This window comes from Tenrec ecaudatus, chromosome 10 (genome assembly GCF_050624435.1).
Source record: "Tenrec ecaudatus isolate mTenEca1 chromosome 10, mTenEca1.hap1, whole genome shotgun sequence".
Taxonomy (NCBI): domain Eukaryota; kingdom Metazoa; phylum Chordata; class Mammalia; order Afrosoricida; family Tenrecidae; genus Tenrec; species Tenrec ecaudatus.
Window position 1 is genome coordinate 50,139,554 of NC_134539.1, and position 27,418 is coordinate 50,166,971.

At 52.2% G+C, this 27,418-nt stretch overlaps 2 protein-coding genes across 2 annotated transcripts; both read right to left on the reverse strand.

Moving 5' to 3' along the window:
• Nucleotides 1–4,068: 4,068 nt before the first annotated feature.
• ALAD (aminolevulinate dehydratase) lies at nt 4,069–17,931 on the reverse strand. Its single transcript, XM_075559031.1, has 12 exons — nt 17,840–17,931; nt 9,979–10,138; nt 8,899–8,949; nt 8,446–8,542; nt 8,086–8,221; nt 7,881–7,964; nt 7,708–7,796; nt 7,448–7,503; nt 7,285–7,372; nt 7,099–7,185; nt 6,733–6,862; nt 4,069–5,785 (listed from the first exon to the last, which is right to left on the reverse strand). Exons 2-12 carry the CDS (start codon nt 10,089–10,091, stop codon nt 5,724–5,726), a joined length of 993 nt encoding a protein of 330 aa, XP_075415146.1. The 5' UTR covers nt 10,092–10,138; nt 17,840–17,931; the 3' UTR covers nt 4,069–5,723.
• Nucleotides 17,932–23,905: 5,974 nt separating this feature from the next.
• On the reverse strand, nt 23,906–26,229 carry POLE3 (DNA polymerase epsilon 3, accessory subunit). The gene is made up of 4 exons (XM_075560355.1): nt 26,054–26,229; nt 25,881–25,966; nt 25,519–25,637; nt 23,906–25,333 (listed from the first exon to the last, which is right to left on the reverse strand). Exons 1-4 carry the CDS (start codon nt 26,117–26,119, stop codon nt 25,158–25,160), a joined length of 447 nt encoding a protein of 148 aa, XP_075416470.1. The 5' UTR covers nt 26,120–26,229; the 3' UTR covers nt 23,906–25,157.
• Nucleotides 26,230–27,418: the final 1,189 nt, after the last annotated feature.

Consider the following 27,418-nt stretch of genomic DNA (forward strand, 5'->3'; position numbering starts at 1 on the left):
TCTGTGTCTCCCTTCACCCATGTTTGTTGTTCGTCCCCTTTGGCGGGGGCCATCATACATCAATCATTTTGGCCAGTTCCCCTTTCTCCTTTTCCTACCCTCATGGCATTGCTACTCTCATTATTGGTCCTAAGGGCTTTATCTGGATCCTGTGTGTCAAGAGCTCTTACCTGTACCAGTGTACATGCTCCGGTCTAGCCGGATTTATAAGGTAGAACTGGGGTCATGATGGGGAGGGGAAGCGGAGGAAGCCTTCAAGAACTGGAGGAATGTTGTTTTGTCGGCGCTATACTGCACCCTGACTGGCTCATCCCTTCCTTTGACCCTTCCGTGAGGGATGTCCAATTGTCTACAGATGGGCTTTGGGTCTCCACTCCGACTGCCCTCATTTGCATTGAAATGGTTGCTTTAGGTAAGACCCCTATTTTGTTTAGGGCTTATTTTTAGGTCAGATGATAGAAATCCCCACCCAGTTTTATACTTTACCCTGCCTATGACTAAGTGACTAACCGGAAGAGAGCTGGCACCTGACTGACTGGACACTGGTGTAGCCTAGGCTTACTCCTGATGTGTAGTTAGCTAACCCCAACGCCAAGTTTCCCTCATCCCTCCCTCCAGCCTCTGTGGGAGTTTTATAACTTCTTTATTGCCCAGAGACAGGCAGGTGGTGTAGGACGTCTGATGATTCAGTATGGCCATTGAGCCAACATTACCAGCAGGGTCGATGTCAGAAGATTGCTTGTACACCATAAACATTACTCTGCTTTATCTGATGGCTATTGTAGATATTTACTTCTTGCGATTATCTTGTGATTTGAGTAATGGAAAGTACCTGGGAAAGTACATGATTCCCCCAAGTGGATTTTACATCCCTGTGTAAAAGTCCCTAAACTCCGTGTTCTGGTCTCAGGTGGAACTCCCATCGAAGCCAGCCAGCATTCCTACCATTCTCCCCACTGGTGTCACCTTCTAATAAACTGATTTTTCAGACTCGTTAACACTGGCTTAAGTAATTGCCCTTTGAGAAGAAACCCAAGCTCCTGTTAGGCGGATTTTCCTGTGAGATTCTCAGACTAAAACATGAAGTAAAACCAGGTGCAGTCCACTAGTCACATTTCTTTGTAGTTTTCATTGACAGCAGTGTTTCCCAAAGTGGGAGGGAGACAGCACCCCTCGGGAGGGGGCGCCGGAATGCATGATCCAGGGACTGCACAGCAGATACCAACACTTAACCCTGGAATGTGGGCTACAGTACAAGCTTTTAATGGCCAGGGAGGTGCCGAGTACTTTTTCATTTATCCAAAGAGGATGACAGGTCAATAAGTTTGTAAAACTATGATTTACAGTCTCATTATTTTTAGTATGCTTTTTATTGAAACACAGAGATGAAAAGTGCCCACAAGTGTACGTACTCTTGAACTTCCACAGAGTGAACATCAACATTCATTTTCAAAGCAAGCCATCAACACTCATACCAAGAAAGAGTATTTCCAGAACCCTGGAAAGCCTTATCTTCTAGTGGTTTAATCCCCTGAACAGTAATTACTTCTAATCGTATACTTGCACTTGTTTCAAATTGTCGAGGATGGAATAATATAGAATGCACTCCTTTGTCTTAAGAGTCACTCACCTTGCTCTGTGTAATTGTACCTCATTCATGGTCACAGCTGTAACATTCCATTATCTGGATACATCTCAGTTTACTGTGGATGGGCATGTTTCTAGACTTGTAACTGATGTCGCTGTGCATATTCTCAGACGTGTCTTTTGGTGAGCACACTCCATGATCTGATCGAGTACAGACTTAGATGTGCAAACTCGAGGCTCTAGGGCATGCGTTTGTCCAGTGCATCCTGTTAGAAGTATGGGGACATCTCACTGCTTTTCAGTTGTAGTTCTCCATCCACTAGTGAAGTTGGACATGTTGTATGGATGTACCTACTGGTCAAATTTTCATATACACAAACATGAATACATTCGTGTAAAGAAATACATGCGAAGCTGTTCATCTGTGAGCATCGCTTCAAAGCCAGCCCCAGCCTTCATCTCTTCATAAATTATCTGTGGCTCATGCTTGTGAGCGCTCCGTGTACAGTCAGGAGCCCGGGATCACCATCTTGCCTTGGTTTTGCCACTGGCTTGTGGCATGATTTGGGCTGTTTCTCCCCTGGGTGTCTTTCTCCATCTGAGTGTTTTAACTAAGCCGTCTGTAACAGCCTCGCTTTCTTGCTCTGACCAGTACTTCTGTGATTACAAGGATTCCATGTGGCAGAGATGGGCATTCACTTCCATATTCACTCTCTGTGCTCCTTCGTCATGGAAGTTTTAGCTGCGCACATGGCTGCCTCATTACTTCCTAGCCTGCCCCGTGGTTTCAATTCAGGCAGGAACATGTGCACCTTCGGGATCATACCCACGTGAGGAAGGCTCATGCACTTTTCTGCTTTCTGTCAAATGAGCAGAGGACGTGATGGTGGGAACTGGGTCAGTCGTCTTTGGTCATCAATGGGAACTGAGTGAAGGATGGGAGAACAAAGCCGGAACCCAGACCTCTCACTCCGTGTACCTGCCACCAGCTCAGGTCTGCTTAGGCAGAAATACGTTTTCATCTTCAGCTAGTTATTTTGAGCAAAGACCCATTGGTCCTGAGTCCTAAGATGTAGGAAATGACATACGAGGAATGATGGGTTGGGTCAGGGGAAGTGTTTTTTGTTTTGAAGAGATTTCTCTGGAGAAGAGATCAACAACAAAGATGAATCAAGCCATATAGATTTGGGGTGAAAGCATTCCAGGACCACCGTTGCATTAACTGGAGACAAACCGCTTTATTCAGTGACTGATAGGCTTCAATCTAAGAGAGCAGAACTTAAAAACTAAAACAAATTTATAATGAATCAAAAGGCAGATCAAATGATAGAGGGGCCAATTCTTAACCTTGCTGCTTCTGCAGGAATCTCCTTTCCAATGCACTTGCAGGAGAGCAAGCCTGTTCACAGGCCTGAGCAGTGTGGTGCTCCATCTTCCGCTGTTTGGAGATTGAGTCAAGAGGTAGGTCATGTAACCGGAGTAGGGCCAATCTGAGAACCCCAGAGATTTGGAACGTGAATGGTGGGCTAGAAAGTCTCTAATATTGCCACAAAGGCTTGAGGGTTATTGGGAACCGTGTTGTGACAAACACTTGCCTGGGAATAAAGCCACTGGGAGGCAAACAGATGAGGGCTATGGAGCAAGCGTTCCCTGAGCACCTGGAAACCGGATCCAAGCACACCTGGTTACTAGGACCCCATTATGGAAACCGGGCTTTCCTTTCTCCCCTATGGAATGGGGCCTCTCCACTTGAGACCAGAAGCACCCAGAGAACAGGCTGGCACGAAGTGCACACCCTAATTGGCTAGTCAGTGTGGTGCTTGGCCAGGACTACCCCTTCCCGAGTTGTTGGGAAATCAATATTTTTTCCAAAGTATTAAATCGGTAGTTAAAAATACCTAACTTGGGGGTCAGGAACCCTCAGCCATATGCCACTGAGAGTGAAGCTTTAGGGATCTTAGTGAAACAAAACAAAGATGTCAACATGGAACTATGCTGGCTGCCAGTGGCCTGCAGTAAAGTCTTAATACAGCCTCTCTGAGCGCAAACGAATCAAACTTGGGGAGGCCTGGGAGTCTGATGAGAATATACCTTTGCAACGTTGTGCAAACTGTTGTCTGCCCAGGGGACGAGGATTGCCACCAGCACAAAGCAGAGGACAGCTGAAAACTGGCTGAGGACTCAGATCCCCAGGACCCTCTCAGAGGCGGTCTGCCCATCTAACCCCCGTTGCCTTCCAGAACCCCACCCTCATAGCCACCTTAGGCAAAGGTGCACAAGTGTGCCTGCGGGACTCCGGGACGGTCACTCTTTGGGGCAGTAGAAAGCCTGAACTTTCTGGAAAAGTCGATGTTGTGGGTTGGAGCAGACATCAATCCAGCAGTTAGGAACAAGTCAGGGCACCGCATACTTAATGAAGCCCACCGCGCCTGGTGGCAACGCCCCCCCCCGGCCCCCCCCCCCCCCCCCCCCGTCGTCCCACTACGGAAGCTATTCGAACAGGATGTCTGACCCATGCTGACACAGCGGTGGTCCTGGAGCTGAATACAGGCTGACACGCGGCTAGCGTGGCCTCGAGAGCAGCGCAGTCTCTTCAGATTACCGCTTTCTCCGTCTAGCATCCCAAGATGAATTTGGGGTATCCTTTGCAACCCGTCCTAGTTTTTTCCCTAGGCTTCTTTGTCTTAGCAAATGCTCATCAGCCTTGGAGATGCTCATGCCAACATTTAATTTACCCCCGAAACGCACCTCGCTCCTCCTTCCCTGTCCTCATTGTCTCCCCTCCAGGTCCCACCATTTCTCATCTGCATTTTCCAGAGTTGGCAAAATAGTTAAAAGAAAAAGAAGAGGCAAGTCATATTGAATCATTCCCCTGCTTAAATTCCATCAAAGAGCTTCTCATTTGCTCTGAAACACAGTCTTTAGGCCAGCATGGTGGGCCCCTGCTCACTCTGCCCACTCAGTTCAGGTGTTCGCAGCCCCTCAGCCTCTGCACAGCTGGTCCCTCTGTCTGGGATGCTCATCTCCCGAGCTCAGAGCCCTTCGGGTCTATGCTGATAGGCCACTGCATCAGGAGAGCGTTTTCTGAGCCTTCAAAGCTCCCCCAGGGCAGAAATGGGTAAATTGAAACACATGTAACTCAAAACTTAGTTGTCTTTCAGCAGATGCAAAGTAAAACCTGAAGTCTCTAGAACTGGCCTTGGCCTACTCATCCAGCCTATCCGGCTCCCCCACCAGTCCCTTTCCCCGCTGCTCCCAACAGCGCGGCCACCTCCCCACCACAGATCCTTTGCCCGTGCTGTTCTCCAGGCACCCAGGGTGTCTCCCTCCAGGCTCTGCAAGGATTGCTCCTTGTCCCCCACAGGTCTGGGCTCAGGGAGGTTCTGGCCACCGTCCCATGATTCTGTACTTCACTCTCGGGTCCCTTGGAGGCACTTGTCATGATTCCTACCTGCTCTTATTGGTCTGCTTTCTGGCTCTTGTCCACAACCTCCCCTCCACCCTCTCCCACCTCCTTCCTGGTGTAGCTTCCCTGAAGGGAGGCAAGCTGAGGTCTGTCCTGCCACATCCCCAGCACCCGCCCAGGCTCCCAGCGCCTCTCATAAAAACCCATTTTGGGTGGTAGCCTCTCCAACAGCGGGGGTTTTGGTTCTCGGACGATGATTCTCCTTGTCACTCCACTTCCGCTCAGAGACTATGGCTCGGAACAGGAGGATGGAGGCAGCTTCTGTGGGGAACAATTCCGGTGGAATTGCAGCAATCTCAACTCAAAATCCAGGGATGTCAATTCAGGTGTCAGGCCCTGGGGTTCTGCCTGCTCTCCTCTCCACGGTGCCCCTCTCCCAGGCTCTGTGAACCTGCGCCTGTACCTCCGGCTGCTTTCACGGTGACGGCACGCGAGAGGTGCCAGCCGGTGGCAAGGGGAGCCTCATGCTAACCCAGGAGAGGACTGGGAAGCGCTGGAGAAGCCAAGCCGTGGCACTGTGGTCACCGTGGAAAGCTGCAGCCTGCTCCCAGGAGCCAGCAGCACACAAGCAGGAAGAGAGCACCAGGGCGTGGTTTTAAAAGCAGGCTTTACTTTGACTTTCGCTTCCTCAAGGCCCTCGGCATCCTGGGAACTTCTAGTTCCTGGCCCCTCACTCCTCCTTCAGCCACTGCAATAGCTGCGGTGTGTAGTAGGTGATGATGATGTCGGCACCTGTGGAGGCAGAGGAGCCGGAAATGGGGATGGGGTCGGTCGGGGGACTGTGCACCAGCTCTTGGGAGATAGGGCCAAGCAGGGAGGAAGGCCCTCTGGCCACCACGAAGAGCAGTGTCTGTGGGTGTCACAAGATGACACTGAGCCCGGCTCTGGTCAGTTCTAGCCCTGGATGCTGTGTGGCCTTGGGCAAATAATTTCCTCTTTCAGGACTTCAGTTTGCCAGGGAATCCAGGAACAGGAATGGGAGCAGCGGTACCAGGAGGGTAGGGTGAAGCGGGAACCGGCTGTAATGATAACACATTAACCTCCCGGGGACGAACAGAAACCACGGGGAAAGGGAGACCGTGGTTGGTGTAAGTTATGAAAATAATTGTAATTTATCAAGGAGTCACGAGGGTGGGGGGAGGGGAAAAGAGGAGCTGATACAAGGGCTCAAACAGAAAGCAAATGTTTAAAAAATAATGGCAGCAAATGTACACACATGCCTGATACAACTGATGGATGGATTGTTATAAGAGCCCCCAATAAAATGATCTTTTAATAAGAAAAATAAAAAAGCCTGGTGGGGCTGGAAGTGCCCTTCCCACACCGGCCCACCCCCCAACAAACCAGCTCCCTTTCACAGGGCGACAAGCGGGTGCCAGTTACAATCATCAGCTCCCCTAACCTTCAGGGTGAGCAGGCACCCACACCACCCTCCCACTTGCAAGGGAGGGTACGGCAGCGTGGAGGAGTGGCCTGCCGAAGTCTCCCAGCAAATAGTGCAGAAGGCTTGGCTTGCTTCACCCTCCTGCGCACCCACGCCTTCCTGCGGTTCCAGGCCCTTCTCTGCTCTAGGCTTAGAACACTGGCATTTCTGGGCTGCCCCTGGGCAGCTGGGCACTCCCTCTCTGGGTCATGTACTGAGAGAGGACAAGAAACCCCGGCGCTGCCTGCCTGCCTACCTGCCCGGCGGAAAGAGGTCATGGACTCCAGGACCGCAGCCTTGAGATCAAACGCCCCGGCCCGGGCTCCGTGCCATAGCATGGCGAACTCCCCGGAAACGTGGTACACAGCAAGAGGGAGCTCCGGGTGCTGTGGAAGAGCAGGGCGGGAGGATGGGTGCCTCTGGGTGTCCTTCCCTCCCCACCCAACCTGTGACTATCCCACTCCCAGAGCCACTGCTGTTGGCTTCCCCGGGGGGAAGGGAGGGTTTCTGCCCAGGGGCTGATCCAGTCCATCCAGGAGAATCTGCAGTCCCATCCACCCAAGGTCACAGGGCCTGCTGCCAGCACTTCTCCGGACACGCCCTCAGCCTCTGCTGTGCTAACCTTGGCCTTCACCTCCCGCATAATGTCCAGGTAAGGCATCCCCGGCTTCACCATGACGATGTCGGCTCCTTCCCGCACATCTCGGTCCTAGGGGACAGGGAAGGTGTGGGCAGGACTGGGGAGCACAGGGAGGGGAGGGGAGGACAGGGTCAGCCTGGCGGGGCTCAGCCCCAGTCAGTCACTCACCACTGCTCGGAGAGCCAGGCCCCTTGCTCCAGGGGGCAGCTGGTAGCAGCGGCGGTCTCCGAAGGCTGGGCTCGACTGAGCCGCATCCCTGGGGGGCAGAGCCAGTGAGAAGACTCCAGGTTGGGCCCAACGCCCAGGGATTTAACACCTTGCCCCCACTTACCGGAAAGGCCCATAGAAACAGGAGGCAAACTTGGCACTGTAGCTCATCACGGACACCTGTGGGAAACAGACTGCTGAGCCCGGGCTCATGAGTTCCGACAGGAAGGACCTGGGCCGGGATGCAGAATGCCGGAGTTCTGGTTCCTGATACCCCCGTCTGAAGGACAGGGGTAGAGACGGACCCCAAACTCCTCATCCAGTCTGTGACGCCTGGTGGCTCCGGTGGGCAGGGCTGGGCTGAGCCTTCCCCCAGCTCTTTACCCTGTTGCCAAGTCCGTGCGCCATCAGGGACTCCTTGATGGCGTCCACGCGTCCGTCCATCATGTCCGACGGGGCTACCACCTGACATCCTGAGGGGCAGAGGGTGGCCTTGAGAACTCCGGGGGCCCTCCTGTCCTTGCTGCCACCATCCCCGTGCTGGCTGGCTCACTTACCTGCCTTTGCATAAGCCAGTGCCACCTCTGCCAGCCGCTGGCGGCTCTCCTCAGCCAATAACACCCCGTTCTTATCCAGCAGCCCTGCAGGGGCGACAGCTGCGTCAGGGCGGGCACCTTGGGCCCTGGTCCACCCCGCCCCTGACTGGGCAGTGGGCGTGCAGGGGGTGGCAGGGTTGGTCGGGCTGAGGTGGGGAAAGCTCACCACAGTGACCGTGGGAGGTATAGGGGCACAGGCAGACGTCGCAGGCCACCAGGAGGCTGGGGAAGGTCTTCCGCAGCAGGCGGACTGCCTCAACAGCAGGGGAGTCCTCAGAGTCCGCGGCAGAGCCCCGTTCATCCTGGGGGCAGGGAGGACAGCCGTCACATGACACCCCCACAGTCCCAACGACAGTGGGGGGGGGGGGAGCAGAGGGGCTTTTACGGAGGGAGCAACAGAGGCCCCATCTGGGACTTGACCTGCCCAGTCAGGTGCTGTCTTAGGGCAGAGAGCATGTCCACTCACCTGTGGCCCCAGGGCCAGCAGAGGGCCCGACCTCAGCTCACCATTTCCTGGGTTCTATACCTTGGGAACTCTGCTGGGGACACCAAAGATCAGGACACAACGCAGGCCCTCTTCCACCAGCGGCTTCAGCATCTCTTCTAGCCGGTTCACACCATACCTGGGGAGAGTGGAGTGGTGTGTGTGGGGGGGGGTAGCCTCTCAGCCCCCACCACTGTGCTGCTCCTGCGGAGAGCCCAGCTGGCCAACCTGGGAACACAGCCCATACGTGGAAACCGAGTTCCTGGGCTCAGCATTATGGACTCCGGCCGTGGAGAACTCCCCACTGAAGTCCAGCGCCCCTCAGGAAGAGCCCAGGCAGCCAGCAGCTGGCCTCTGCTACGTGTGGCTGTCTCTTCTACTGAAGAATAGCTATAGCCCTAGAAACCCTTCGCTCCACGGAGACGCAGCCTGTCTCTCCCCTGTGGCACTGCCACGTGTGAAGCCACTACCCCCCACCCAGACCCTGTCTCCTACCTGGCCACTCCTGGGAGGCTGGCGACTGGCTGTACGTCATCAGGAACATCTCTGCAAGAGCGGGGGTGGATGAGGAATTAGCAACTACGGGAAGGACCCTGGGCCAGCGGGGAGGAATACGAGCGATGAGGCACGCGGTGAGAAGGGATAGGGAGGTAGAGATGGTGGGCGGGGTGAGATCCAGTGTGGCTCCTTGCCTGGCCAAGCCCAGGCCTGACGCAGCAACCGGAGTAAGAGCGACGGGGATAGCCAGAGCAGCTGCCCCAGGACAGCAACACAGGGAGTCAAGCCGAGGTAGACCCTCAAGTCAGACACCCCTACTTTCTAGGGCAGCTCTGCTGCTTAGGGCCTGGGTGAGTGCAGCCAGGTGGGACCATCTCTTCTGCGTCTCAGAGGCCTCACCTGTATTCCAGGTGGACTTTTTGTTCAAACACAAGGGGAGTTCAAAAAGTACGTAGAAAAATCCCATTATTTCTCAAATCCATAGGAAGTTCCCTCATATTTACCAAGCACTTATTAAGCACCAGACCATGTTCGATCTCGGCTCTGGTGAACGAAGCAGATAACAATCTCTGGAATCATGGGCCCGAGATTCTGGTGCTGTTGTTAGGTGCATGGTGCCAGCTCTGACTCATAGAGAGTCTACATACACCTGCACGGAATGCTGCCGGCTTCACCCCGTGGTTCCCACAGAGGATATTCTAGGGGATGGAAACAGTACCTCCTTCTTTGGGGCGCTGCCAGGATCAAATGAGATAACACGCACATGTAGGTGTTTAGCACGGTGCCTGGTACCCAGGACGCACGCAGTCAGTGGCAGCCCTTGCTATGAACAACCACGATCGCCACCTCTTCCACGCGCAAAGTCGCAGGATGGCAGCCAAGGGTGGCAGTTCTTGCTTCCCAAGATGGGAAGATCAAGGTTGTGTCCCTAAGGCTGCCGTCCTGGACCCCGAGGGGCACTTCTAGTAGAAGGGTCATCTGAGTTCCAAACTGACAGCCCACTGTTCCCCTCCCAGCAACCCTGACACCCGGCCCACCCGGGCAGAGCAGAAGCCTGGCCCGAGCCCAAGGACTCACGTGACAAAGATGGGGTAGATGAGGTTGGAGGCGCTCAGCGTAGTGGCGGCTGTCTGCCAGGTCCGAAGCAGTGGGTGGAAGTAGCCACTGTGCAGGACGGACTGTGGCTGCATGGTACAGTCTTGTGGGCAACAGGGCGGTCAGCCGGAATCCAGGGATCCTGGGGGAGAAGTAGTAATGGCAGGAGAAACCCAAGATATGGTCCCTATCTCCAGGGGATGGTGACAGCCTTCTTACCCAGATCCCTGCCTCCCCAGCACCCTAGCCCACAGCTACTCCGAGTATGGCCCACCCAGCCCTGCTGAGCAGAGGACTCCAAGCCAGCCTTCAGCAGCTGTCAGAGCAATATGGAAAATGCCTTTAGGTCTAGTGACTCTAATAATATACGTACTGGGTTTATGTTTTATATACTCGCAGGACAGCCAAAGGAAGCCCTGCCCAGTTCCATGCCATCCTCACAGTTGGCATGTTTGGGCCTATGACTGAGGCCCCGGTGTCCATCCATCGAGCCAGGGCCTTCCTCTTGCTCACGGACACCACTTGACGAGCAGGAGGTCCCTCTCCCCCGACCCTCGTGAAAGTTAGTCTTCTGAGGAGAGTTCTGACTGCAGGGACACCACGACAGAGCAGTTTGCTTTTCTGGCAGTCTATGGGTTATGCAAGGTGTAGGTGCCAACCTCATATTTCAAGGTCATCAACTATCCCCCCAGCCCTCCTAAGCACTGTGTCTTCCCATGCATACGGTGACTGAGCACACGTGGTGTGGCTAAGGCACACGTTGGTCCTCAAAGTGACATCGGTGGTTTTTTAAGGAAGTTTTGGGTGGCAGATTTGCCTGTGCAGCATGTCGTTTGATTCTGTGGCTGCTGCTTCCATGGGCATTGACTGTGCACCCAGTACAACTTCCATCCTTTCTCCATTTATCATTATGTGATGACTGGCCCAACGCGAGGCTGTTTTCTTTACACGGAGGCGTAATTCACCCCGAAGACTCTAGTCTTCGATCTTCACCAGTTCCTCAAGTCCTCCTCACTTTCGGCGAGCCAGGCTGTCATCTGCACATCACATGTTGCTGATGAGCTAACCTCCAACATCCAGCCGCCGCGTTCATAGAGCCCAGCTTCTCCGAGACGTGCGCGGCAGACTGGCTGAGTACAGGGCGGTGAGCGGATCCAACCCTAAGGCACAGCTCTCCTGCTCGTGAACCACTGTTTCCTTGCTCCATGCACAGGTTCCACATGAGCGCAACACAGTGTTTGTGGATCCCGCTCTCCTCAATGCCGTCTGCAGTTTGTGTGATCCACGCAGAACACAGGCATGCTGGCATTCCTGGCTTTCTTCTCAGGTCTTCTGAATCCAGCTTGCATTTCTGGGAGCTCCTTGTCCTGTTGATGTACTGCTGCAGCTTTTTCTTTTTAATTCTCTTCCGCAGAGTTTTACATAAACCCACCGCCACAGAGTAGATTCTGACACACAGCTCCCCTTGGCAGGGTTTCGGAGGCTAGACATCTTCACGAGAGCAGAAGGCCTCCTCTTTCTCCAGAGGAGCAGCTAGCTGGTAGGTCTGAACGGCTGTGACCTCCTTAATGCCTACGGGACATGGACGAGGTCACTTCTAACCCAGGGAGCCAAGCTGCTGGCCTACAACCCCAAAGCATACTGGTCACTTTCTAGCTCTGTGCACCCTGCTCCCTTCACCTAGAACAGGAGCCTTGTTTTGTCATGGCCATTTGGGTATTTTTAACAGCATAAAAAGTGATACCAACAAAACACATCATTCCTCTAGTTCCTGAATGCTTGCCTCTCCTCCCCCTGCACGCCACTCTCCACTACTATGACCCAGTCCTACCTTAAAAATCTGGCTAGACCGGAGTACACACATTGGTGCAGATAAGAGCTTTGGGCACGTGGAATTCAGGAACGATAAGCCCCTCGGGAACAGTAGTGGAGTAGCAATGTTATGAGGGTAGAAGGGGTAGTGGGGAGGGCTGGGGAGACAACAACAGACTAGCGAGTAAAGGGAGACAACAGGCAGTGTAGGACAAGACATAACAACAACATATAATTGATCAAGGATTCATGAGGGTGGGAGGGTAGGGGGAAAAAAGGAGCTGATACCAAGGGCTCAAGTAGAAAGCAAATGTTTGGAAATGTTGATGGCAACAGATATACAAGTGTGTGCTTAATACAACTGAATGATGGATTGTTATAAGATTTGTTAGAGCCCCCCCAATAAAATGATTAATAAAAAAATGATCGACTTGAAAATTTAGCCCGCTATATTTGTGCAAACGTATTCTCACGTATGCAAGATCAGCAGGCCCATGGAGAAATGGGGGCTTTTCTCCATCTGTCCGGAGGGACAGGCTTGGACACTCCGGGGAACAGGTCTGCCCTGTCCTATAGGGGCGCTGTGAGTCAGCACCAGCGTGAACGCGGTGAGTAAGGGGCTGGCTACAACGGCCTCTCTGGTGAGATGGGTGTGACTTTAGTTGGTGCTGATGGTTTCATGGGCCTTTATGTCCCTCAGGCAGGTTCCCCATCTCTGCCTGAACTCCAGACTCCAAAGCAATGCCACGGAGTCTATTTCAACTCACAGCCACCCGATAAGACAGGGTACAAGTGGCTCTGCCAGTTTCCAAGATGGTCACTCCTTATGGGAGTAGAAAGCCTTGTCTTGCTCCCAAGGCGAGCTGGTGGTTTTGAACTGCTGACCTTGCAGTCAGCCACCCAACACATAACCACCATGCCACCTGGGCTCCCACCCCCGATCCAGAAGCTTCTATTCCCTCCACACCCAAATCCTGCCCCTTCTCCCAGAGGTGCTCCTCCATCCCTCCCCCAACTGAGACTTCTCGTCCTGGGTCAGTTTGCAGTCTCTTACAAAACAGTGCTTTGTAAAAGCGCAGCTCAGTTTTCCACCCAGCAATTCATACACATCTTGTTTCACCACACTGATCGACGCTTCCACAGAGTAACATCCCGTATCCAACTTGCTCCCCGGGCTTCCTGCTGGCGTGCACCCTCCTTCCCTAACCCTTCTCAACTTTGTCCTTGGGTAAACACTGCCCTTTGATCCCGAATGGCTGATTATTCTGAAGTGTTATTGTCCCCTTAGAGACGGTCCTATTACATAACCGGTGTTTGCAGAGTTAGCTCATCTCGGTAGTAAGTGCTCACCACGCTCTGCTCTGCGCCCACCACAGCGGACACGTGTCTGTTGAATTCCAAGAAGCACATGGTCAGAGACCCCGAAAGCCAAATCCATAAGGGGACAGAGAAGGAAGCTGGGGGCATGAACACTGTTTCGTGTGCACCTGCTTAAGAGCACCAGCTACTCCGGGCCCCTTCACATGGGATTTCTCGCGTCACACCCAGCCCTGTGAGGGAAGTCTTACTGTGTGCACTTCATACAGGCCCGGCCACCAAGGTCACTTGAGTATGACGTAAGAGGTGGGACGAGCCTTGCTGGAAGACAACGAGGACTTGAACTCGGTTCTGCAGGATAAGCAGATGCAGCTGGACGGGGGTGAGGGTGCGGGGGCGAGAGCACTCCCTGGGGAGAGGAGGCAAGGGGCAGGGAGGGATTGGCCAGGGGCTGTTCTGCGGAGATGAGGAAGGAAGTGGCGAAGGAGGCGGTGAGGCCAGTGTGTACCTGAAGAGGGGACGGTTGCTGCCTGACCCAGAAGCCTGAGGGCAGACTGAAGATTTCTGAGCCGGGCAAGAGGTCTGCCCTGAGTCCTCAGGGTCGACGATGGTAAATCTTGCAGCTGGAGCAGAGCTGGCTGGAAACAGGCAAAGGAGCCTTTGGGGCTCAGCTGAAGGTGGAAGGCTGCCAAGAGGCTTGCGAGGACAGGGACAGGGACAGAGCAGGAAGCAGGCGGTGGGAAGCTGGGCTGGGAAGGGGGTGGAGAGCTCCAGTTTAGACACTTCCTTTTGGGGAACATTTAGTAACCAAATGAGGGACAATCAGAGCCACAGATGTGGGAGCCGACAGGCACTCACTCAAGGTCACGCAGAACTGGAGGCTAAGTTAGCAAGATCAGGATCGGGGTTTTAGGGGGATGCCTTTCTTCCCAGCCTCCCAGGCCCTGCTGCCCCTTTCCCACGAGCCATGTGAAGGGGCGGGGGTGGGAAGTTTATCAGGTCCCCCCCTGAGTAAGGTGGAGGTTTATCAAGAGCCACACAGAGGGCCACACCCTGCCCCAGGCTGGCTTCCCGACCTGACACTGGCCTCCCCCAAAAGAGGTAATCACACCGCCCATCCCCACCCCAACTCATCCCCACCCCTGCCCGTTTTGTACAGCACTTTGCTCTGAGGTCTGTCACGAGTTCGCCTGGCTCAGAGAGAAGGGTCATTTACCTAGGTTCACAGTCAGAATTTGAACTTGCTATAGTGATCCACACTTGATTCAATGGCTCTGCCTTGGGGCTGGCAAGGTAGAACTGTGGAGAGCTGGACTGCAGGCCTGTCACGTGGTGGGCACTGCACACACACACACACACACACACACACGGCCGCTCCTTCAACTGCAGAGGGTTTTTAGTGCCAACAAAACCGGGGCTCGGATCGTGCGTGGGATTTGTTCGCTGTCCCTCTGGAGAGTGGAGTCAGGTTTACAGCCACGGCCTGGAGTGTTGGGTTCACTGCCCAAGGACAACCTGTCACAGGCCCCTTGGCTTCTGGAATCTGAGCTGCATTCCGCTCCCATTTTGAAAGCTGACAGAACAAAGCTTATCAGAGGCAACAGGCAGAGCAGCCTGCGTGGGCAGTCTGAAAGGGCTCTGAGGAGAGGGGTGGGGGTGGGGGGGCGAGCAGGGCAGGGCCACTTTTACCTTTTCTTTAAATTTTAAGGGACAGAGAGAGATTTGATTTAAGAAATAGGGGGAAAAGAAAGAAGTTATTACTCCTGTTAATCTTCCACTTCTTGATGTGTGACATGGGGCGTGGGGGAGGGACAGGGCTTGGTCGGGACTGTACCGTGAGTCAGGTACAGCGTGGCGACTGAACTCTGGGTCTCAGGGAGTCTAGCCTGGTGCCTTGTCGCCAGCAGGACCGAGGGTCATTCTGTTACCGAACCAGAAGCCAAACTCACTGCTATCCAGTCGATTCTGACTCACAACGACCCTATCGGACAGAGTGGAGCTGCCCTAGTGGGTTTTCAAGGCTGTAACTCTCTATCGGAGTAGGAACCCCCATCTCCCTCCACCCCCCCCCCACAGGTGATGGGTGGTTTTGAACCGCTGACCGTGCAGTTAGCAGCCCAACGCATAACCCACCATGCACCAGGGCTCCTCATTCTACTACAATAGGTACTTAAAACAAAACACGCCTATAGAATTGGATTCCCCTCAGTCTACAGAACCAAATCCAGTCTGGGGCTTTGCTTTGTGAACACTAATTTCAAAACTTGGGAGGCTCCCGCCTTAGGCAGTGGAGCTCAGCTGGAAGGCCCCGTGGAGCTGTGCGCAGAGAACTCGAGTTTCAGGGCCAAAGCGACCCAGGTCTGTGCTCGGTCACCATGGGCAAGATCACAGAGTTTCAGTCTCCATTTTCTATTTTATAAAACGGGCACACCACCCAATGTGCAACCTGGTGGGGAAGATATGAGATGGTAATCAGGCCCATGCTTGGCACTAAGTAGGCACCCAGTAAATAAGCAGCTCTTTTTACTTCTATCAGCCATGGCGCTGGCTTGGGATCTTTTGACCCGCCTTCTACACCACACCCAGCAAAGAGCACATCTACTGGAACCAGCAATGTGGCGCCTGCGCAGAATTCCAGTAGCGAAGCTGTGGGAGGACAGGAGGCTTAGGTGCTGAGGAAGGGGTCTGTATCCCTGGGACTCTATATAGCGTCTGGGAAGAAGAGCTTTACCTTTTCGGATGGGCTGGCAAGATTATCCAGCAGCATTTCTAGCCCGAGGCTAGCCTAAACTCCCAGAGGTGCTGAGAAAGAGCTTCAGGACTTGAAGCACTCTGCTAGACTCCCCAGGCGGTTGCTTTGGTTTAGGAACCCTGGCGGTGTAATAGGTTCTGTCTGTGTTGGGCTGCTAACCTCAAGGTCAGCAGTTCATAAACCACCAGGTTCTTTGTAGGAGAAAGATGAGACTTTCTGCTCCCATGAAAAGTTATAGTCTCAGAAATCCACAGGGACAGTCAGATCCACCCTTTGAACATGAGCTGGAACTGACTTGATTTAAATATGAAAGGTGCTCCTTTCTTACTTGCTATGTATTTTTATCCATCTATTATTATTTTATCCTTACCACTTTATTTTGTTTTTTTTCAAACTGCTTTTGTTGGGTCACTCAGTGTGTGAAGCACAGGAATAGAAGCCTAGAGATAATAACTGATGCAATGGTTTATAGAGGGTGTGGGAGGGTTGGAGGGTGAGGGGATTTGGCGAGCAGACAATAAAAGCAGGAGGGTGAGGGAGCACTAGAATTGATTGCGATTATGTATATACAACTCTTTTAAAAAAGCCAATCAACCGTGGGAGTGTATGATACATGAATATTGTATCACAAACACACAGAAACCAAACCTGACTAATGGTTACCACAGGTGAGGGGGCAAGAGTCGCTGCGTGGGGGCACTGAGTTTATGGCTGCGGTGGTGGAATGATGTGGGAAAGAGTATCAATAATGGTTGTATAACACGAACAGTGTGATCCACGACACTGAGTTAATTATGCAAGTACAGGTAGTGGAACTGGACAATAAACTTTGTTTACTCGATTCCATGGAGGGTTAGGAGTTGGGGCCGTCTCTGGCAGGCTCTGTCGCTGGCAGGGGAGGAGGGCGAAAGGAGCGCCAGCTAGGGTGAAGGTGCGGAGACACCCAGCGCTCCAGAAAGGCCAAGGAGGCTGCCCATTAAATCAAACTGCATCTCCTGAAGGCTTACTCCAGACCCGCTTGATACACACAGAGGTAAAATAAAAACCCGAGGCCCTGTGGAGCCTAACCCTCTTTGGCCTTAGCTATTTGGAGCCAGGAAAATTGACCGTTTCCACAGACTCCTGGAACCTCTTGCCTAAGAGACTCCTTTCACGCTTGCTGAGTACATGCCCCTGTTTAAAATGTCGGTGAGATGGCCCAGACATTGGCCCAAGTGGGGAAGGGTTGCCCAACATGATGAACGTGATTGATGTTTGTACCCAAACAGTGAAGCAGCAAATGTTTTGTTACCCATGTGTGCACTACCCAAATCAGTCAAGTGCAGCCGGTCACCTAGGGCTGAGTGCCTGCCATCACCCCGGAGAGATGCTAAAGCTGCGTGTCAGCAGAGGTAGGCTACAGAGGAGCGCCGCGGACGCAGGAGGCTGGGCTGGGCTACAGCGGGCAGCACCATGTTCCCTGCGTGGACTCTGGGGTCAGGTTAAGAGTGGGTTCATGCCTGCTTTTGTCAGCTTCCAGCGGTGTGACCTCAGTTTTCCCATCGGGTAAACGGAAACCTGCACTGACCTCGGCGGGTTGTTGTAAGACGGAATGGGCCATTGCAAACATCAGCTCGCACAAGTCTGTTACTGCGCGCCCCCCTACCCCCCGCACCCCCCAATCCTCCGAGGCCCGGGCGCTCAGCGTGGATGGAGACGGCTCCAGGGGTCTCCAAGGGGGTGGGCCCAGGAGAAGAGCCGCAAAGCCCAGACCCGGGTCCCCAAGCGCTCGGGCACGCGGACCCCCCTTGGCCGGCTAGAGCAGAGCCCCCCGTCTTTAGGATTTCAGAGCAGCTGCACACGGACTCGGTCCCCAGCGGCACTGCGGGTACGAAGCTCCCTCTGGTCGCACAGGCCCTGCCCGACCCCGAGTCACGCTCCCCGGCAGCCCCCTTCCTGCTCGGCTCCCCTCCCCCAGCTCACCTGTCTCCCGAAGGCTCCGCGCCGCTGCTCCCGCCTCGGCCGCCGCCTTCGCCGGTCTACTCTCCAGCGACCCACGTGGGGGCGGGCCCGCTCGCCCGGAAGCGGCTTCCTCCGCCCACGGCCCCGCCCCTTCGGCGCGCAGGCCACGCCCCCGGAGCCGGCTCTGCGCCGGAGGCCTCCCCTCCGGTCGGGACTCCGCCCCCGCACGTGGAGCCCGCGGCTTGGCCAATCAGCTGGTCGGAGACTGGAAGGCCCGCCCTCCCCCGCGACGGCCCGCGGCGGAGACGGGGCCGGGCGGGCGGGGCAGCGGGGGGGCAGCGCGTGGGCAGCTCGGAGTCGGCCGGCCTCGGGCGCCTGCAGCGGGAGGCTCAGCCAGGCTCACTCGTGCTTGGCGCGGGGCAGTGGTTGGTTGAAAAAACAATTGGGAATCTAGAACGTTAAGACAGCACCATCACGCCTAACACAATAAATAGCGAAATCCATGGTGCACTGACCGTTTTAAAGTTGTTGAGCTCAGCCTCAGACTGCCTGCCGACTTTCCCGAGAAAACGTATTCTAGCTTAATTATTCGGCACCTGGTTTGTGCCAGGCATCAGGAGCGGTGACCGGAAGACAGGTGCATCTAGGCCTGCAGGGTACAGGAGCCCTGGGAGTAAGCGCTGAGCCGCACGTAGGTCTGTGGCTCAGACTCTCCAGAAGGGTGAGGCTGTCTGCTCGCATAAAGCATTTCAGTCTTGGTAGCTCTAGGGCAGATCTCTCTGTCCTACTGGATGGCTAGGAGATGTCCACCATGGGTATGAGAGAGCAGGCCAAAGGACTGTGGGGAGATGGGGCACACTGGGTCCCTGAGGCTTATGAGCTGTAGGGGAAGGGGCAAATTGGTTGGAGTAGGTTCATCACCCCAGCAAAAGAATGCTTTTGGAAAGATGTGTCAAGGGTTATTAAAAAAAAAGGTGAATTTGAACCATAAAGGATGTCAGTGGGTTGAATTACACTTCAAATTTTCTCAAATTCTGGACCCCAATTCTACTTTATACCACTTTTTAAATTGTAATGGTATACCACTTTTTAAAATGAATGCGTATAAAGCGAAGGAAAAATGACACAGCGTAGTTCCCAACTATGTTTTTGATCTGTGTTCAGCAAGGACAGTGTGTACTAAAGAGCCAGGGGAGGACTTTTACATGGACTTATTTAAACTTGACATTGGCTACATGACATCTTCACTGTACACTAGGAAACTCTTCCCGGGGAGATTAAATAATTTGTCGAACAGGACCAGGCGTGGTCCCTGGTGTTAGAAGTCAGGAAACAAGTTTCTGCGGTAGTGGGGAGGGCAGTGATTGGAAAGGAGTCTGAGGGGGCTGCTGAGTGTCACGGCAGTGAGGTTGCTAGTAATGCTGATTTATTGATCTGGGTGTAGGTTACACAGATGTGTTGACTTTGAAAAAAACTAATCCAACCCAATACTTATGTGTACATTTTAGTATGTATATTGTATACTTCAATAAGAAAAAAAAAAGATTGTGAGTGCCTCCCACAGCACATGGCACTGTGCTGATGTTATGAAAATGGAAGCAAGGCTGCGGGTTACTAGAATAGGGTTCATTTTCATAAATGAGGGTCAAGATCTTGAGCAAATCTCTTCCAGCTGAACTTAATTTTCCATCAGTCAGAACATGGTAGGCTGTAGTCTTAATGGGACAACTGGGTCAATTGGCATTGAGACAGTGCTCTATATCTTAGTTTGGTGAGGAACATGTGGGGTCTTAAATATTTGTGAGTGGCCATCTGAGCTACACCTATTTGTCTCTTTCCATCTGGAGCAAAGGAGAGTAAAGGAAGCCAAAGACGGGAGGGAGAAATTTCAGGTCTCATGGCTCCCACTAGCCACACCCTCTTGTAGCCTGAGACCAGAAGAACTAGATGGTGCCCATGTACGCCTGCCGACTGACCTTTTTGATGAAGGACACAAGAGAAGGTCCCAGGTAGAATGGGAGAAAAATTCATTAAAAAGACCAGACTTAATGAAGTGATAGAGTAGATGAATGTGACACCATTCCCTCCCAAACCCTTTTAACCTGGAACGGAAGCCACTCCGAGGTCACTTCTCAGCTAAATAGTAAATTGTCCTGTAAAATAACAATAACATTCATAAGGAATATGCATATGTAGTCAGCTATGGGAGACCGAATGGTCAGCCTTTCCAGAAAGGTGGCAGGGGTACTGGATGGATGAAAAGGAGCAGGTGGGTGGAAATGCCGAGGGCCTACCCTCTGCCGGGAGCCTCACCAATGGCACAGAGCAGCTGTGTACGAATTATTGAATGGGAGTCTAACTTGTTGGGTAACTTTTCACTTCAATAAAATGTTTTTAATTTAAAAACAGCGGTTAGTATAAAATAGGAAAATAATAATTTATAATTTATCAAGGGGTCATGATGGTGGGAGGGGGAGGGACAAAAGAGGAATTGATACCAAGGGCTGGATAGAAAGTAAATGTCTAGAAAACAGTGATGGCAACTTATGTACAAATATGCTTGATACAATTAATCTATGGATTGTTATAAGAATTTTAATATCCCCAGTAAAATGATCTTTTAATTAAAAAAAACACGAGAAGCATTGCATTAAGTCCAATTAGAACCCTCCCCAATCCAGATACCACTACAGGAATGACACTGATCTGATTGGGAAAAACTGGCAGAGGGTCTCAAAGATTCTACTCAGCTCATAGTTCTTTAAGTTACAAGTCTCCCATCTCAGACAACATGATTTTTCTGAGAGTTTGAATACATGAAATAATAAGCCGATGTCTTAATTTCCTCTATTTATTTTATGTCTATGGGTTCTACTATTCATTGCAATGACGACACAGAACTCATACACAACATTTATCATTAACGGATTAAGGAAGTAAAATTGTAATACAAATGAGATAAGCTTAGAGTTGAGTCGTCGATCAGGACATGCTACAAAGTTCTTTCAGTTCTGCTAATCCATACCCAAAGGGGCATGCCACTCCGCTATGGGCCTTTTCCCCATGCCAATGCCTCAGGCCGAAGGCACTCAGCTCCACTTCCTCACGTCAGCAAGCCCAGTTTCCCCAGTTAAGTGCCCAGATACACCCTACTCCGCAAGCAGCCTCCTGCCCGGAGGCTGTGGGTTGGGAAGACCATCACTGCTCCACGCTCTGGATCCTGGTGCTCCTGCTGCTCCTCTGATGCCACAGCTGTCTTCTGGAGCCAGGAGGAGGTTCACTGTGCAGAGAGCTTGTGTCCAAAGGACGGGCTCCGCTCCTGGTTCTTGTTGGTGGTGATAAGATTCCCGCCCTCCCTTCCTAACTGCTTCTCAGGGAGCGCATACGTGGCAGGGAATCCTGGTCACAATTATTCACGGGGAATCCTATCAGTATCTTCTCCCACTTTCTTCGGAGACACAGGAAGGAAAAGGTAGTTTGGTAGTTGAGACTTTGGGGTGTATCAAGAAAGGAGTAAATTGCAAAGACTAGCATGGCCACAGTTCTTTAAAGGGGCGTTAAGATGAAAAGCAGAGACTCAAATGGATCTTGAAGAATGGGAAAGATTTGGCAGAAGAGTTACAGGGAGAGTGTTGGAGTGGGAATTTAAAAAAAACGTGAGGAATGAAGTAGCCTGAACTAAAGAGTTTTTGCATGAGATTTGGCCTTGACTGCCTTTTTTTTTTTTTTCTGTTTAGGTATACACTCATGTTTATTACTTATATCTCTCAAACCTGAATACATTTGCAAATCAAAATTCTAAATTACAAACCCAATACTATGTAATTAGGCGACATTATTTTAATGAGGATATGATTTTGCTGAAAACATTTGTGGGTGAGTCATGGACCCACCACATAGCCATCCCCATTTCCTAGCTGGAAGTTCACACCCACACTCTCTCCCTTCCGGTATGGTCCCTCGCTTCTAATTCCTCTTCCTCATGAGCCCCCACAAGTTCCACTCCCTATTGCATCTCAGCCTTAAGCATCAGTTACCAATCATCTATCCGCTCTGCAGGGTCTCCTGTGAGATAAGGGGACGTGACACTGGAACAGAAAACAGTCAATGCATTGCACTTACTCTCATGAGAACAGCCTGAAAAACAAACCGGGCGAGTGTCCTGACTGCGGACACAAATCCTTTTTGTCGATGAGGGTCTCTTTCATCTTAGTCTTGGAGGTGTCAGCTGTGTTAGTAGAAAGGTCCCACTAAGCTATGTGTGCCTTCCCATTCTTGATCCAAACCACTTGGAGACAGGCACCAGCTCCAACCCACTGCCGTGGCTACTCCTAACTCAGAGGGGCCCTGTAGGGACTTCTGAGGCTGCAAATATGGATGCATCAGGTGTGGTAGAGACCACCCAGCCTTATGTTGGGAAGTAGAAGCAAATTAGAATAGTGAGCCCTTCTTATGGAGGCTTCGAGAAACAGGTTTAAGTATGGATGTGACTCCAGAGGCTTCAGAGAGGGATTATAACATAGTAACATTTCAGGAGATGCACCTGGAAAGGCAGGGGAGAAGGTAAGCAGAAATCAGGTAGGAAACAGCTTAAAGAAAGCTGAGGAAGTCCAGATGGGTTGTGGGGGATGAATCTAGAGTGGTACTCACAGGAGTTAACACGATTGTTCCTTGGAGAAGTGCCAGAGGAAACCAGCCTCCAACAATGGAAGGGTCAGTAGGTGCAATTGTACGGTTATATGAAGATTATAGTAAAGTCAGAGGATAGGCAAGGATAAAAGGAGCCAGACACATTTTATGGTTGCATGCTCACCTCAGCTCCTCTTGGTGGTCCACGTGGAAGTGGGAGAACATCTTTACTATCTTGGAATATTTATAGGTAGCCATCAGACATACATATTCAGTAGTTACATATATCATGAGGTGCGTGAAATCTACAGTAAGGTCCCTGAGCTCACAGGTGAGAAAACCTAGTATCTGTCTTGGGAGCAGCTCTGAGGGAGCTGGATGATGTGGTGGGAAGAGATAGTAACGGAATGTCTGCTTCTGTAGAGAGAGAAAATCAACCGTATGCTCACTTTAAGGCAGCATAGCTGTTAGGGGAGAATCTGTGGAACGATAATTTAAAGCAGGATAATGTACTTGGACTTTATCTCTAACTCACCAAAGTGGAGGCTTTCCTATCATGGAATACCAGCTTTCCAGATGCTAAGTCAGGAAATGTAGTTATCATATTTCCCTGTGTTATTTCCCACAGGACTTACTGTTGGGAAATCTTATCTTTCTGAAACACTATTAATTCCAGATTGATAAAAAGTATGTTGGTGAGGTCAATAGTATTGTACTCTGGAGTCACACCCGCACCATAGTCATTTTCCATTCAGCAATCCTATAGGTCAGGGGTCCTCAAACTTTTTAAACGGGGCCAGTTCACTGTCCCTCAGATCTGTTGGAGGGCCAGACTATAGTTTGAAAAAAAAAAACTATGAATAAATTCCTATGCACACTGCACATCTTATTTTGAAGTAAAAAACAACAGGGTGAAAACACCTGGTGGGCCGGTAAATGTGGTCCGCCTGCTTGTCATAGAACTGGCTGTTAGACTGTAATTTTTCTTCTGTGGAGTGAATGGTGGCTTTGAACTAGCAACCTACTGGTAAGCAGCCAGGCAGTTTAACCATCCCATCACCATGGCTCCTGGAATCACTCAGTGGTTTTAAATCCTGGCTGTTTTTATACGTGTGAACTTGGGAATGGTCCCTCTTCCCTCAACTGGATCATGATCTCTAGATGGAGACAAGCACAGTATTACCTCACACTTGAAGGCACTTAACAGTGGTGGCAGATAGAAGGGAATCCAGTGCCCTGCATGTTCCCAGCAACCATCAGTGGAAGCCGCTGCTGTGGCTGAAACACAGCCACTTTGCTGTGAACGAGCAGCACCTGCTGGTCATAAAGGGCGATGGCAGGCCCTCACATTTACAAAACTCTGGCACAATGAATGTAGTACATTGTACAAGTCATCACCAATGGGTCCTTTTCTTCAAAAGCAGACTCAAAACAAGCAGGATGAAACAGAAGTCATCATCTTAAACAAGAATGTTCTTTATTTATAAAACAAATTATAGGTTTCTCAAGATTCTTGATTCACTTATTAAGCTTTTTACTGTTACTCATTTGACAAGTGTCCAACTCCAAACATCCAACAGAAAGAAAAAACGTGCTTAGAGCACTGATGTGGGGGGAAAAGGCCAAGGGAGACCCTTTGGAAGCACTTAAAGGGGATGCTGGTATGGGGAATTAGATTCCTGAGCACCATCCTTAAGGTTTAGAGAAAGGTGAGAATCATTTTTAAAAAGGCGTTAGATTTTAACTAAGGAACCTACCCTTTTGTAGCTATTAAGCAGCTTACCAAGGTCCCCGGGGTGGCAGAAGTAAGACGAGGAAGTGGGAATGGGACAGAGGGCAGAGGCAGATGGAAAAAGTGTGCCTTGAGGTTATGAAGTTTGGAAGGGGTCATGAATTCAAGGCTGAGAAGTCGGGAGGTGGGATTACAGGACAAAGCCTGGATTATACACCTTCGTGCGTGTGAAGACGAACCTTATAAAGCTGTACAGGGCAGGCAGGGAAGTTCAGCTAAGACTAAGCCATCTGTTTTGTAAGGCGGTGGCATTGGGATCCTCACTTGACTAAATACACACTACAGTACGCAATTACAAGCCTGTCTGCCCAGGGGCAACCACCCAGCAGGCCACATGCTTACTATGCACAATACAGAAGGGTTCCAAGTCCAGTCCACCTAGCAAGACCCAGCTAACAGCTTTCCGTTTTCTCCAAGGACTTTTTAGTGGTCTCCAAGGGCTACAGCACTCATCACTCTTTGGTAAGCTAGTACTGCCAAAAACTATCCGATCAAACACAGGCTGGTCACGATCAAAGCCCCAATTTCCCCCCAAGCCTCAGCTGTGAACTGGAACACAGCAGGTTGGGTGGAAGTGGTTTTATGTTTACTGTGTGTGTGGTGGAGGGGGTGGGTGAGGAAGAAGGGAGTAGGGATCAAAACCAGCCTAACCATACCTAAAATCATAGTACTGCATAAGAGAGGCCCAATTGGCTAATCGGATGAGCTGCTTGGAATCCCGCTGGCCAAAAAGGCATGCCCTTCTGGTGGATTAAAGGAAGCAAGGTGCTGCTCCTCAGGTGCCTACGGTCCTGGAAGCGCTGGCTTTGTGCCAGTCTCAGCTCCACCTTCTCAGGTCCGTGCACTGAAGACTGCTCACAGAATTGTGTCCCACCCTTCCAGAGTGGCACCTTCCAAGAGGCCAGTCTTCCCAGCCATTCAGTTGTCCACCTCCTCCTCCTCCTCGTTCTGTTCTTCTTCTTCCAGCCTTTCCTCCTCCTCCTCGTTGTCCTCATCCCTGCTCTTGTCTTGCTCCTCCGCGTCTGGTTTCAGGTCTTTGTCCTTCTTCTTCTGTTCCGAAGCTTCCTTCCTGCCTTTCTGCTCCAGCCTGTATGCTGAAAGGAGAAAGGAGGAGGGTGAGGCGTGCACCAGACTCCGGCAACTAGTTCCGTTCCAGGAGGAAAGACCTGCCCAGCATCACAAAACAGACCCGAGGTGGGGCCAGCGTGGGCTCAGTGGACCCACACTGTCAAGAGGCACCGGGGCAGGTGGACCCTGGATGAAGACGACGGGTGCTTACCTTCCAAGGCCTCCTTCAGGGGCGTAACGAACCGCTGGAACTCCATTTCTTCCATGGCGGAGAGTACATCAGCGGCATTGAGTGTCTTGCGCTTCCCTTTCATCGCGAAGTTGTTGGCGCTTGAGGAGGAAGGGGGGGGGGGGGAGAAAGGGCTGTCAGCCGCCCTCGCGGCCAGTCCCTCAAGTCCCAGTCCCAGAGGACTAAAGCAGAGCCGTTTTGGTATGGCCTCGGGTCCTAAGGCCGGTGGACCTCTCCCCACCGTACGTATGTGTGTAAACACACACACACACGTGACACACACATACGTGAAAGGACCGGCTCCGGCCGCGACTCCCCTAACGGTGCAAGCCCAGCGCGCTCACCAGGACGTGGCGTAGAGCACGAAGACGCTGGCGGCGCGGGAGATGGCGCTGCGGGCCTCCTTGGAGATATTGACGCCGTCCGGGAGCTGCGGGGGGAGCGGAGGTGAGCATGGCGTGCCCACCCAGGACCCGGGGCTTCCCCCCCGCCCACTCCTCGGTCCGCGCCGACTCACCGCCTCCTTGATGATCCTGGTGATGACGGCGTTGGGCAAGTTGAGGTCCTCCGGCCTCTCAGCCATCGCCGCGGCCGCCTCCTCCCGCCGCTATCGCGCGTGTCCAGACTTCCCGCCGCTGCGGTCTGACCCACCGAGGCCGCCGTACCGCTGCACACGGCGCACGGCGCGTCCCACACTGCCCTGCGCACGATCGTCGCTCCACCCCAGCCCCGCCTCCGCCTCCGCCTCCGCCCGAACCCTCAATGAGCGAGTGGCTTCCGCCCACGGGATTCCTGCAGGCCCCACAGTGCTCCGCGCGCCCCGCCCCGCCCCGCCCGCGCTGCCCGCCTTCACGCCGCCAACGCGTTCCCAGCTTTCGTACAGGATGAGGTGTGGCTCACTGGGCTTTCCGTCCGCTCCCCATAATGCTCCGCGCCGAGGCTCGGATACGCCCGGCCTGAGTCTGGCGTGGTAGACGGAGGTGTCCACCGAGCCGGGTGGGCGGGGCCTGCTCAGTTCGTGACGTCGCGAGGAGCCCGTTGGCCCCGCCCCGCCCCGCCCCTCTCCCCCACACTCCGGACCTTGCAGTTTGAAATCTGTTTCGGACACACGCGAAATCTGGGCTTTCGGATGATGAAGTCTCTTCTCTTACTTAAGCGGGGAATTATTTTCCGACTCTACCGGAACTGATGTTCAGCGTTACTTTTTTTCGTTCCTGCTAACTCTGTAATGCGCATCCAAACGATAAATAGTATCTCTAGTTATTGCAAAACCCAAACTCACTGCCATCGAGTCGAATCCGACTCATAGCGCCCCTGTAGCACAGACTAGAACTTCCCCTGTGGGTCTCCAAGGCTAAGTCTCGACCAGAGTAGAATGCGTCTCTCCTCCCGAGGGCTGGCCTGCCTTGCAGTTAGCAGCACAACTGGTCAAGTCCTGGGGCTCAGTTTCGGTTGGGCAGATAGGGAAAGGACCAGAAGCTGCTTGGCGTAAAAACTATTAATGCAACCCAACACTCACATCGAAAAAACAAACCCTGTTCAAATTGGGTTAAAAAATCAACTTTTTATTGTAAATTAAGTGGAGGTTTACATAATAATTAGAAAATCCTTTTTGCATTTAACAACTTATCAAACTACCCCATACCTTGCCCTATATCTCATCAGCCCTCCACATTTTTTCTTGCCCAAATCCCTCTTGTAGGATATTGCCTCCAACACCCACGTTAACACCCATCTACCCTCTAGCCTAGTGGTTCTCAACCTCCCTAATACTGTTACCCTTTCAAACAGTTCCTCAGGTCGTGGTGACCCCCAACCAAAAAATTATTTTCCTTGCTACTTCATCACTGTCATGTTGTTATGAATCGGGCAACTCCCCAAG